The sequence below is a fragment of the Rhinolophus sinicus genome, linkage group LG12 (genome assembly GCF_036562045.2).
Source record: "Rhinolophus sinicus isolate RSC01 linkage group LG12, ASM3656204v1, whole genome shotgun sequence".
Classification (NCBI taxonomy): Eukaryota; Metazoa; Chordata; class Mammalia; order Chiroptera; family Rhinolophidae; genus Rhinolophus; species Rhinolophus sinicus.
In genome coordinates, this window is record NC_133761.1 from 952,560 (window position 1) to 964,867 (window position 12,308).

General features: G+C 53.7%; 1 protein-coding gene across 21 annotated transcripts; it reads right to left on the reverse strand.

Annotated features, from left to right (window-relative positions):
* Positions 1-572: 572 nt before the first annotated feature.
* On the reverse strand, positions 573-12,152 carry ZFP41 (ZFP41 zinc finger protein). Of its 21 annotated transcripts, none has more exons than XM_074316700.1 (7): positions 11,522-12,152; positions 10,032-10,140; positions 9,482-9,574; positions 7,748-9,094; positions 6,109-6,245; positions 2,536-2,696; positions 573-2,307 (listed from the first exon to the last, which is right to left on the reverse strand). In XM_074316700.1, exon 4 carries the CDS (start codon positions 8,905-8,907, stop codon positions 8,311-8,313), a length of 597 nt encoding a protein of 198 aa, XP_074172801.1. In that variant the 5' UTR covers positions 8,908-9,094; positions 9,482-9,574; positions 10,032-10,140; positions 11,522-12,152; the 3' UTR covers positions 573-2,307; positions 2,536-2,696; positions 6,109-6,245; positions 7,748-8,310. The 21 variants fall into 21 exon arrangements, with proteins under 21 accessions (XP_074172801.1, XP_074172796.1, XP_074172810.1 ...); XM_074316695.1 differs by adding an exon at positions 7,489-7,656 and having other exon boundaries at positions 10,032-12,152; XM_074316709.1 differs by lacking the exon at positions 10,032-10,140 and having other exon boundaries at positions 7,748-9,062.
* Positions 12,153-12,308: the final 156 nt, after the last annotated feature.

A 12,308-nucleotide genomic window follows, 5' to 3' on the forward strand; every position in this document is an offset into this window, starting at 1 on the left:
TCCGTAGGATGCTGAGCCGCTTCTCTGCCCCCGCCCACCAGATGCCAGTAGCATCTCCCCTCATTTGTGACAATCCAAAATGTCCTGAGACATTGTAAACCAGCCCTTCTGGGAGGCAGACTCGCCCCTCGCCCGTCGGGAGAACGGCTGCTTAGAGGCAGACAGAATGAGCAAGGGCTGGGGGCGGGGCAATTACAGGGTCCCAGGAAGCTGGCCTGGTGCCTCTCAAACCCCTCCAGGGGTTAGGGCTGCAGGCACCAAGCAACTGGCGAAGTCTAACTTAATTTCCCAGGTATGGAGGGCCACCAAGGTGGTTGTCTGCAGAGGGACACAGTATCTTGTCACTGCAGGGGGTCACTTTCATCCTAAGTTATAGCAAACTGCTTTTCTGATTTATGTGAGGCTGCCCCCAAGAGATGCACTGGAGGAAGTGACTGGGTCTCTGGCTCTGGGCGGAGACCAGACCCTGGGCTGGGCCATAGCGCCAGCGTTCTCTCCCAGGGAGCCAGCAGCATCTCCCTGGGGAATCCTGACTGTACCCCAAGCTGCAGGGAGGTGAACAGAATGCAGTGAACGGATCAGGACAGGTGTTTATTACAGGAGCAAACAGGTGTCAACAGGCAGCAGGACAGGAGGCAGCTGGAGTAACACGGGAGCCAGTGAGGCGGCGTCTGGACTAGGACTCACATGGCCAGCAAACCACAGGAAACCAGTAGGAAGCAAACAGAGCATCCATCCCAGGTGCAGAGCACACTTGCTCAATAAAGACTGAAGGAGCGAAGAGATTATAAAGTAAAAGTTCAACAAACTTGACTAGTTAGAAAGTTAAATTTCTGGACAATAAAAATAACAGTGGGAAACAATAGACTAGGGAGTATCTGCACGGCCACAGGCCTAAGACCGCCCGTTGTGTGACAGCGTTTATGGCCCAATGGCCACCTCGAGCCACCAGGTACGTGGGTGCAGACGCACTTTTCACCGGGAGATGTAAGGAGAATGCCGAGACACCAGGTGTTCAAGCTCACCAGGAAACATACTAAAACCAAGAGGCATGGACACTAAACGCAAACGAGATCAGAATGCCACACGGGTAAGGCTGCAGTGACACGGGCGCGCGGTGTGATGGGGAGTCCCTGCGGGGCGCTGTGTGTAGCGGACACTGGGCACCCCCAGTACTGTCACCAGCGTGTGCAGAGGCTGAGGCCCCTGGTGCTCACCCCACGGACAGCAATTCGGGCCTCAAGGACCCATGTCTGCAGGTGGCGGTGGAAGCAGCGTCACCCTCGCCCCTGGGGCCAAGCCTGGCTGCTGGGGGGGCTCTGGTCAAGGAGAGGAGCACGCAGTGGGTCCCTAACAGGCAGCTGCAGTTTGTGAGGAAGAAACCAGGCGGCTGTGAGCTCCGAGCTCGGCACACGGAGGTTCTCGAAGGCACAGGCTGCGCCCGGAGCAGAGCACTGTCCTCGGGCAGTGGACCCGGAGACCTCGCTGTCCTCTTCGTGGCTGCTCCTAGTCTGGCCCCCAGCCCACTGCTTCTCTGGTCCCAATGCTGCTTCCTTGGGCCTCAGAGACACTGTTTACCCCTCCATCCTGGCTCGCTGAGAACCTTGACCTCATCATGACCTCTCTGTCCTGCTCCAGAGCAAATGTCCAAGTCCAGTGTCATGGTTTTCCCACCTCCAGCCCCACCCCCCAGTGGCATCTACTCTGCAGCGTGTCTTGGGAGTCTAGCTCACTTGCAGAGGTCATGAATGATCTTGTGCCCAAACTGGGGACGGAGATGAGATGAGGTCACTAGAAGTAGAGCCCAGGTGACACCTTGCTGCCCACAGCCTCCCCAGGAATGCACTGGACCCCGGTGTAACAGCAACCAGAGGCCAAAGTTACTGGTCAGCCCCTCACTGCCCACTGTCCACAGCGCTGGCTCCCACTGTTCCTCAGATCAGGTGGGTGAGGCCTGCAGGGCAGATACTGGCATAGCTCACAGAACGCCGGCATGAAGGATGATCGACGTCAAGTCCCCAGGACATCGCAGGTGTCTCCGTGTCATTCAAGGTCCTCTGTGGCCTCTGCCCTGGCGTCAGGTGATGCTGGAGCCATCCCTGCACAATCCGTGCTGGGCCGTGGCAGGGCCTGCCGTGTGGGCACAAGATACCCCACGGGTCTGGGCTCAGTGCTCTAGGTCTCCCTGCAACAGCGGGAGGGCGCCCTGAGGTCTCTGCATGTCGCCAGGGGCTTCCTCAGCCTACGGGTGTTTCCACCTGGAGCCCATTCCTAGAACACCGGTTGAAGGAGAGCTGACGGGGCCTCCTGGAAGGGGCGAGAATGGACACTCATGAAGGTCTGCCCACGGTGCATTTCTTAACCTTTGAAAAGGTCTGAGAGCCGCGTGAAGGCTCCTCACTGTCACTTCCAGTTTCCCCATTTCACAGAGCCTCACTCAGGTGAAACACTGCCCTCCGCTCACCCTGTCTCCAGGCATGTCCCTTAAGTGTGGCTTTCCTGCAGGGACAGCCCTCCCCACACCTGTGTCCCCACCTGTCCCTTGAGGCCAGATGACGAGGTTTCCTTTCTTCTCCTCCCTCTTGACCTCTGTTCACCTTGGAGCTCAGGAATGTGGGAACTTTCCGGTTTTGAGGTTCCTTTTTATGCATAGCTCATTGGTAACTTCTTCCTTTGCAGTGATCTGCTCTCCCAGCCTGAAAAGGATGAGAAATATCTCTTGAATAAATAAAGAAGCACAACTAGTACCTGGTTCCTCTGTTGGAAAAAGCCAACTGTGAAAGGAAGAAAATGGCTTTGATCACATGGAAACTGGTCCTTACCAAAGGTGACAGCGTAAGGGTGGGGAGGGGCTGGAGCGCATGGCTTAACCTTTGACCTCAGACCTGGAAGGCAACAAGGTCATGAGGAAAGCGCTTCTTTTTTAAAAACTTAAGAAAGTTGGAAATCTATCAAACACACATTCACTTAGGGTGTATATGAAGAAATATACAGCAGTGGGTCAAACACCCATTTTACCCTCCACCCAGTTTAGGAAGCAGACACCAACACCTGAGCCTCATGGGGGCCCTGCCCACCCGAGGAAACATTCTCTCAAGTTGCGTGTGAGCCATTCGTGGGCTTTTCTCTCTGGTTTTACGACACAAGTAACCCAAACAGCACACTGCTTCCTTCTGCCTGGCTTTGCACTTTATAAAATTGAAACCACACTGTGTGTCTGCTCAGAGTTTTCTCTGGATCCACAGACGTCGGTGTGTGTTTACCTACTTCACTGTCCATGCACATTTGGGTCATTTCCAGTTTTTCTGACATTCACGTACACTGTGAATATTACTATGTCTCTTTGGGCGCACGCATGCACAGAAGCTTCTCTAATGTACGTTAATGAGTGAGACTTCTCACTTCTCACAGCAGCGTATACACAACCTCAACTTGCCAGAAAATGCCAGTTTTGTTGCTAATGTGGATGGTAGGTTTTTCAAGTTACAGTTTGTTAACAGCGTGTCAAATTCAATAGACCTTTTTCATTGCGATAAAATACACCTGTTTACGATTTTAACCACTTGTTAAGAGTACAACTCAGTGGCATTAAATATCCGCAGTGCTGAGCACCTGTCACCACCATTTATACCCATAACCTTGTCAGCTCCCCAACAGAAACTCTGCACCCATGACGCTGCCATGTCCCTGCCCCAGCTCGCTAACCCCTATTCTGCTTTCAGTCTCCATGCATTTGCCTGCTGTAGGGAGCTCAGAGAAATGGAACTGCGCGGTATTTGTCCTGTGCGTCTGGCTTCTCCCCCAGCATCAGGTATCCTAAGTGCAATCACATCGTGTCACGTGGCAGGACTGCATTCTTTTTATGGCTGAACAGTATTTCATGGTCCAGGGAGACCACAGCTTATCTTTTCATTTGTGGACAGACACGTGGACTGTTTCTACCAATGGCTGCTGTGAACTTTCATGTAGAGACCTGTTTGAGTCCCTGCTCTCGATTCTTCTGGATATACAGCAGCTCTGGTATAACGTTGTTTCGTTCTAACGTTGACGAGATCGTGTAGGAACCTAACTCCTGTTTATACCAATTAGCCTGTGGTAACACTGGTTTCGTTACACGTCGACTCACTTAAAGTCCCAGAACCTAGATGATGTTAACGAGGACTTAAGAGTACACTGACCTCCTATGTGACACCCTTGCCGAACCTTTAATAATTTCAATAGTCCGTGATTACTTTTGCATTTCTATGTAGACAGTAGTATCATCCACTAATCATGACACTTAGGATTTTCCACTCTAACCTTAGGCGTATTACTTCGTCCCCTTTCTTACTGCACTGGCTGGAATCTCCAGGACAAAGCTGAACAGAAGTAGTGACGGCAGGCATTTTCCTGTTGGTCTTGATTTGGAAGGCGTTGCTGTTAATGTTTAACCCTAACATATAATGTTGCTATAGGTTTTGGAAGATATTCTGTATCAGGTTCAGAAAATTGTATTACATGCCTTACTTATGAAAAGATACTAATCATGACTGTGGAATTTTACACAGATTTTTACAGCTATTGAGATGATGATATGGTGCCCTTCTCCCCTTAAATCTGTTAACGTGAAAAATGACATCAGTTTCGAGCCACATTTGCCATTCTGACCTAGACGTAAGCTGGCCGGGCCGCGGTAGCCTGTACCCACTGTTTGGCTTGCTGGGATTCTGTGAAGGGCTTCTGCTCCACAAGCATGTGACACTGCGCTATAATCTGATACCACCGTCACACTAGCCTCATAAAATAAGGTGGGACGTGTGTCCCCTTTTCTGAGTCCGTGTAAGACTGGACTTAGTGTCCTGAACTCAGTAACATACCATCTGAACTTGCACTCTTGTGGGAAGACTACAAGCCAGGAGTGCAAGCTGTTGAACGGGAATAGGGGTCTGCAGGCTACTCTCGCATCGGCTTCTAATCCCCCACTTCAGCCGAGTTCTCACGTTTACTGGCTCAGTGTTTTACCTTTTAACCTCTGATGTATCTGCTGTCCTCCTCCCCTTCTCAGTCCTAATGGTTTACTTGCTCCTTCTCTTTTTCTTGGCCCTATTGCCAGGGAACGTTAATTTTAATAGTCCTTTCAAAGAACCAATCTGTACACTTTTAATTCCCTCAACAGTATCCATTCCCATTACTAATTTCTGTTCTTCATTATTTCCTCCTCCTCTGAGTGTATCCTGTTGTTCTTTTAATAACGGTTAAAGCTGGGTGCTTAGCTTGATTCCCAGCTCTGCTGCTAATCGAAATAAAAGCACTGAGGGCTACAAATTTCCATTTGACCCAGAGGTTCTCACTGTCCTTGAGGCTGAAGTACTTTGTAACTTTCGTTATGTTGTGTTTCTTTGACTTGGTTTATTCAGAAGGTTTTTTTCCTGGAATATAACTATCATTTGAACATCAACAAAAAACACCAAAGAGATTAATCTGAAAGATTTGGCTTCGGAGCTCGGTGGTGGTGTGATGTTGTGATGGGTAACTCAGAAGAAATGACAGATGAGCCCATCTGTCTGCACCAAAATGACAAGAGGGAAAAAAGACCGCTAACTGTTTTAGTTTGAAATGTGTGGTTTTTCTCATGACTGTAAACTGTATTTTTACAGTTTGCTGGGTTTTAAGAGCATTTTTCTGTTGTCGTTCCCGGGTGGGTTCAGTCTCAGCTGTCATTCCCCGGTGGCTGCTGTCCCTTCCCGGCAGAGGCCCTGAAGGTGTCAGCTTGCACAGCTGCACCTCACGCACATGGGCAAGTGTGCGCCTCCCCGAGCACGAGCATGTGACAAGAGCTGACATGCGTCAGACCATCAGGGTGAGCCAGCACTGCACTTAGGACTTCACGTCTCAAGCCCCTGGACGACGCTAAGCACCGCCAGCGCCCCATTTCACGTCTGAGGAAACTGAGGCACAGGAGCTTCAGCAGGGTGCCCAAGGCCCCACATCTCAAAAGTTCGGGGTCAGGGCAGTAGCCCTTGGCCCAAGAGCCTATGCTCTTGACCACCTGCTTCCTCTCCGGAGATCAAAGACATGAGATTAGCATGTTTCTTCTCTCCTAACAAACTGGGAAGGATCAAGACCCACCTGCCTGCTGCCAGTGAGGCCAGGGGGAAGCTGCCCTCTGGGCGCTGCTGGGTGCCCATGCGGCAAAGCCTGGAGGAAGCTGTTTGCCAGAATGATCTCCGCCTGTCATTCCCCTTCTGGGACCCGTCCTGTTGGCCCTAAATGCGGAAAAGATGTTTGTCGCGGCATTATTTAGAATGATATATAGCCTGTAACAATATATTTAACATATGTCTCAGGGTATATTATAATACTTTAACAGACAAAACCCAGAGCAAACCAAGCGGATGCAGGACACGCGTGAGCACCATGGCTGAGGCTGACACCTGCTGCCCACGCCACAGCCCCCCTGGCACACCAGGGGAGCAGCAGGGCGCGCCTGCTCTGAGCACCTCCCAGCACCTCCCCATGGTCTCTTTCCACTTCCCGCACCTGCTTCCCCGCCTACATAGTTCAGAAGGACTTCCAGGTTTACAGGCTGGGGGTGAGCTCTCCACACTGCACCTAGAACAGGCCAAATGCTGCTGCTTTTGTAAATAGAGCTTTAGTGGCACATAGCTGGGCTCAATCACTTGTGAACTGTGTGTGGGTGACTGCTGTCGCATGTCACAGCTGAGCTGAGTAGTGACGGAGATGTTCTGGCTACAAAGCCAAGAACAGTGATGATCTGGCCATTTACAGGGTGGCTGGCATTTAGCCAGCTTGCTTTGTCACTCTCCTGGTGCCCATATTGTATTGTTACTACCGTTTCTTTGCTAAACATTTGAGAGTGAACTGCAGACCCTGTGTCCTCGAAAACCTAAGTGAGCACCTTTCATAACACGGACTTGTCCGGGTTGGCCACGGGCCATGATCCCACCGGGGAGCTTCAAAGCTGACACGGCCCTGCCACCCAGTGCACAGTCTAGACCCCAATATCCCTGTCCTGGTAATGTCCTTTCCGGCAACCTTTTCAATGCAGGATCACACAGCGTGTATCCCCCCTAAGCCAGCTTCTGGCACATGCTTTTGAACAATTTTGCCTCATCAGTTCTCACTTCCTGGACTGTGAGAGCACATCACAGGTTGGGGGGGGGGGTGAAGGAAGAGGGAAGACGTGCTAGGCCACAGGTTACTCCCATCACCTGGGGTCTAGGCAGGTCGGGTGTGGGAGGAGGGGCCCGGCTCAGGCAGAGGTGTATCGTCACAGCTTTTAGAAAGAACAAGAGTAGGACTGTTACAGTTCCACCTGTGGCACGCTCCCTGTCGTCCGTGGCTGCCTGACGGAAGAGCCCGTCTGTACCCTAACTCGGGCCTTCTTGCAGGACGGAATCCCCAAAGACTAAGGCCATTATTAGTTTTTTTGGTTCCCAACAGTGAAAATGTAGGTATCAACATTTTCCTAATAAAAAGCCGTATTACCTCCTGGTTGACAGCCAGGCTGCATGGGGACGGGCTCGGGACTCACTGGGCCAAGAGTCTGCAGGCGAGTGTCTTCAAGGAGCAGGTGAGAGGGCCCCCCTGAAACTGTCTAGATTCGGGGACAAACCGCACTGCCCTGGACAGCACAGAGCCCCATGCAGACCACTCCTGGAGGGAAACCAAAGGCGGGTACAGCATGTGGACTTGACCGGGGGGGATGATGGAACTTGGGGACCAGGCACAGAGAAGTGGAACTAACCTGAATGGAGAGTTGGCCCCTGGGAGGCAGGGCACACCGCATTGTGTCTGAAGGTCTCCTCTGTGGCAGATGCAGGCTGGATCGAAGCTGCATGCCAGGTCAGCATCCGGGACCCCCATCACGTGGCCAGGGCACAAAGCTCCCATGGTGGCAGCATTTAGGCCCCAGGAGCTGTGTCCCAAGTGGTCCACATGGGTAAGCGAAGCCACTTATGTGGGGTGATGGCTGGGCTGGGAGGACACACAGGGGGTCCAGCTCCTGGGGATGGGGGCTGAGTTCAAGGACTGGTGCTACAGCCCGAGAAGGACTGTCACTGCAGCCAGCCAAGCAGGGACAGCAGGGTCTGGTCCAGTCTAGCGGGTCCCCAGTGCTCACCACAGAAGCTCTGCCATGCAGCTTGGAGCCACAGGCGTCCTGCCAGGCTGCATGGGGACGGGCTCGGGACCCAGTGGGCCAGGAGCCTGCAGACCAGCGTCTTCAAGGAGCAGGTGACAGGGCCAAAGCCCAGTGGACACCACAGGCATGGGCGGCCGCGGGAGGCCGAGCGGACCGCCTCCCTGTGCTCAGTGCTTCTTCCACGGGTGCTGCTTCCGATGGCGGATGAGACACGAGCTGTAGGCAAAGGTCTTCCCACATTCCTTACATTCGTACGGTTTCTCTCCAGTGTGTGTCTTCTGATGCTTCAGGAGATTCGAGCCGCAGTTAAAGGCTTTCCCGCAGTCACCGCATTTGAAGGGCTTTTCTCCCGTGTGAATTCTCTGGTGCTTCGTGACATCGGAGCTGTGCCGAAACGTCTTCCCGCACTGACCGCACTGGAAGGGCTTCTCTCCAGTGTGAACTCGCTGATGGCGAATGTGGTCTGTCTTGTGCTTAAAGATGCGGCCACATTCGCTGCACTCATAGGGTTTCTTTCTCTGAAAAGGAATGAATACGGGAACCCCCTCAAAGTCATCTTTAAAGGACGCATCGAAAGCATCAAAGATGTGTTCTTCATCTTCAGGACTCAGGCTGGGTGCCTTACTGTGCTTTTTAGCCAAAGCGCCTCTTTTGTTGGGCCGTTTTGCACCGCACACCTTTTCTTCCTTGGCAGTGTCCTCCTGCGCGCCTCTGTCTTCCTCTGGGCTCTGAGTCTTCTTTCTGTGGCCCGTGGGCTTTTCCATCTTTCTCTGTTCCCAGGAGAGGAAGGACCACGGGAAGCCAGTAAGGGCTAAGGAGAAATGTCGGGGCACAAGTGTCCAGCCTATCAAGTCCTTTTTTTTAACTCCACTTCTTCAGAAAGGTCTTGCTTTACACATAGCTCTTCACTTTTCTGAACCTGTAATTAAAGCTGTGGGACAGAGCTTCTTTCTGCAACAGAAAGAAGAGTGCCACCAATTCTCTAGCTGTTGGACAGAAGCAAGACTGAGCATTAAGCAAGTGTCTGCAAAAAGCAGTGAGCTCTTTCTCTGCTCAGGGACAGGATGGAGGGAGATCAGGGAGGGGAGCTGGGCCCCACGGGCAAGGCCCCTTTCCCTCCCCAGCTCGTGTACTTCCGCTTGGACATCGAATGAGTGTCTCAAGCTGGACCTGACCAAACAGAACACTTGATTTGCCAGGACCCCGCCCCACGCACTCTTGCCAGGTCCCTCATCTCCATAAATGGCACTGATTACTCAGCTGCTAAGCAAGGAATTCTTCCTCCTCTGCCAGGGGATGGGGGCTTCACACCTGTGTCCAGTGGGATTTGACACGTACCTTGTGGTCCCCAAACTGGAGTTTTTCCCACCCTTTTCTCGCTTCTTCTCCACCTCTTGTATTCGGGAGCTGGGCTGCTCGAGCCACTGGTGCCTGTCGTGGAAGGGACCTCCCATCAACTACAGCATGGGTTCTGAGCTGGATGAAACCTGGGGCTGGCTCCCTGGGGGATGCCCCTGCCCTCCCCTCATGACCTCATCTTCACACAGCAGCCAGTGAAATCCATCACATCCCTGCTCAAATCCCCAGGGGCTTCCCTCACTTACAAGCCTATAGACTCCTGACCCACTGCATGGCCGACCCCCTCACTGCCCTCCAGCCATCTTTAGGTCCCACAAATGTACCCAATTCTTCTGGCTTAGCACCTGGCTGCTTCCGAAAACAGGCCCTGAGAGTAGGCGTTTGTGGGGTTGGCCCCTCACTCATTCAGGGCTCTGCTCCAAGGGCCCTTCCCAGAGAGGCCTCCCTAACCAACCAAACACAGCCCCCAGTCCCTGCTTCCTTGCGTGACTCAAGCTTTCCTTGTAGCACCGAACCGGAGCTAACTCACCTACTGAGGGCCAGAACCGCAGGTAACCATCAGCGAGGTACTTGTTTGCATTGTCTGAAAAGTCTGACATTTGCTCTCCCGGATTCCATCTAAAAGCATCCCAATCTCACTGCAAGTTCAAACAGGCATCAGGTGGCCCCAAGGTGCATGTAAGAAGCATGACTTGCACGGCTCATGTTTCATTTAAGAGCCCTCATCTATTTCTTTTCTGATCTGCGTCTTTGTTCGGGGCCAGCTAATGGAATTCCAGCGTTAGGCTTGGACAAACTTCAGGCTCCCGTAGACGCTAGCGAAAGAAATCTACACGAAATCAGGAAATAGCCCTTTCCTCTGTGCTCCCCAGAAAGCACAGCATCTTCTGATCCTCGAGCCCCACTACAGAGGCGTTCCAGCAGAAGCATCTCAGGGCTGTGCTGGTTACCCTACATACAAGGGGTCCATAACTCAGGGAGCCCGTCTTACCCAAAGTGTGGTGCTCCGGGTGATAACATCCCAAGTGACACATGTGTTGCGATGTAAGTACTTTGAATTCTTTCTGTTAGGTCAAAGGAGATACCCGGGCTTCTCCCTTCTCTCCCACACATAGAAGCAACACATAAAATGGCTGCACAAATCTCCCAGCAAGGAGTTTGAGGGTCTGGTTTCTTCTAAATGAAATGTTTAGCTACACCTGATGTGGATTCCGGCCAGTGTCACTCAGAGGGTTCTACTGGATGTGGCTTCTGGGAGGAGGCCATTCTCAGCATCAGGTGGGAGCCAGACTGAAGATGAAGGAAGGTCACCTGTGCTGAGGGGAGGCTGCAGAAAGAAGGGGGCATGTGTCCTAGGGAGGGTGGGTGCAACGAGGGCCGAGGAACACAGCACCAGTCTACCAGGCAGGAGTTTGAGTTGGGGTCTAGCTTTGGGAGGAAAATGAGGTGAAAACCATGAACCAATACGTAAGCGCAATCAATCCTGGTGCCCTGGTGGTCGCCGCTCTCCAAGGCAGGTGCAAACTCACCTGGGCCCTATGTCCACCCCACTCGGCCCCTGAACCTGCGACCTGAGGCCTGTGTGGGGTTCCTCTGTGCTCCAAGCACTGTGCCCCCTGCCAGGACTCTTGTCACTCCACATGTGGCTTGTCACTGATGTGGCAGTCTCCCTATGAGGCACGAGTTCTTGAGAGCAAGGAGCATGTTTTTTGTCCCTGCATCTCTAGTTGCTTGTCTAGAGTCTGTACTTATCGGTGCTCAGGAACCTTCCAATAATTTTGTCCGCCCAGCTCAAGGTGGCAGGTGCTTAATGGCAGGGATTGGATTTACTCCCTTCCCTACATGCCGTGCACACCAAGGAATTAAACAGTTGTTCAAAACGGAGTAGACTAGAGGTCATCGTCTTGGTCCCCTCGTGTCACTGGCCCGTAGACACCGGTGACTGCTATGGCCACACAGACAACTCCGTCCACATGCGGGAGCGGAAGAGGGCTCCGGCCCAAGGCTGGGTGCTGGTACCTGTTGTGCAACTTCAGTGTCGCTCCTCTGCTCTCTGGACCGGACCTCTCGGAACAGGCAGCTTTGGGTATCCAGCAGCAGCCGGGATCCCGGAAAATTCACTCACCCAAGCTCCCTCCAGGAGCCTGGGTCTCAAGGAGAGACCGGATTACCAGTGGGTTTGAGATCCATGCACCCATGCCAGGGGATTGTTGGGGCCAACATGACGCAAACAGTCTGTTGGGCCCCGGCCTGCAGCGGCCAGCAGCTGTGCTGAGGCCAGGGACAGGGGCCCCAGCCGGGCAGGGCGCGATGCGCCCCGTCGACGACGACAGAGCCTCGCCAGCTGCGCGTGCAGGGCCCGGGGCGACGCCTTTACCGAGTCCTCGCGCAACCTCAACCTGCCCGCCGCGCCTGGACTCGAGAGGGGAAAGACGATGCTTTCGGCCGGGGGCCCACGCCACGCCGGAGGGACTCAGGTCGTCCCTGGCTGGAGGCGGGGCGGGGGCGTCCCTCGCAGGGGCCCTTGCCAAGCCCCGCCACACCGCAGCCCTCCCGCGCCGGCCCTGGGGGGCTACCCAGCGGAGAGCCCGGCCTCGGCACCCGCCGGAAGGTCGTGCTGCCGGGCCCGCCCCTTTCCGGTGCCGCTCTAGGAGGCGAGGTCCCCGGGCCTCTCGGTGGTCGGCCGTGGTGGGCTCCGCCCCCGAGCAAGCTCCTCCCACCACACTCTGGTCCCACAGGCACCTCGCTCAGTCTTGCTTCCCTCTCACCCACCCCTTCGCCCCCTCGCTCACCTCTGCACCTCCTC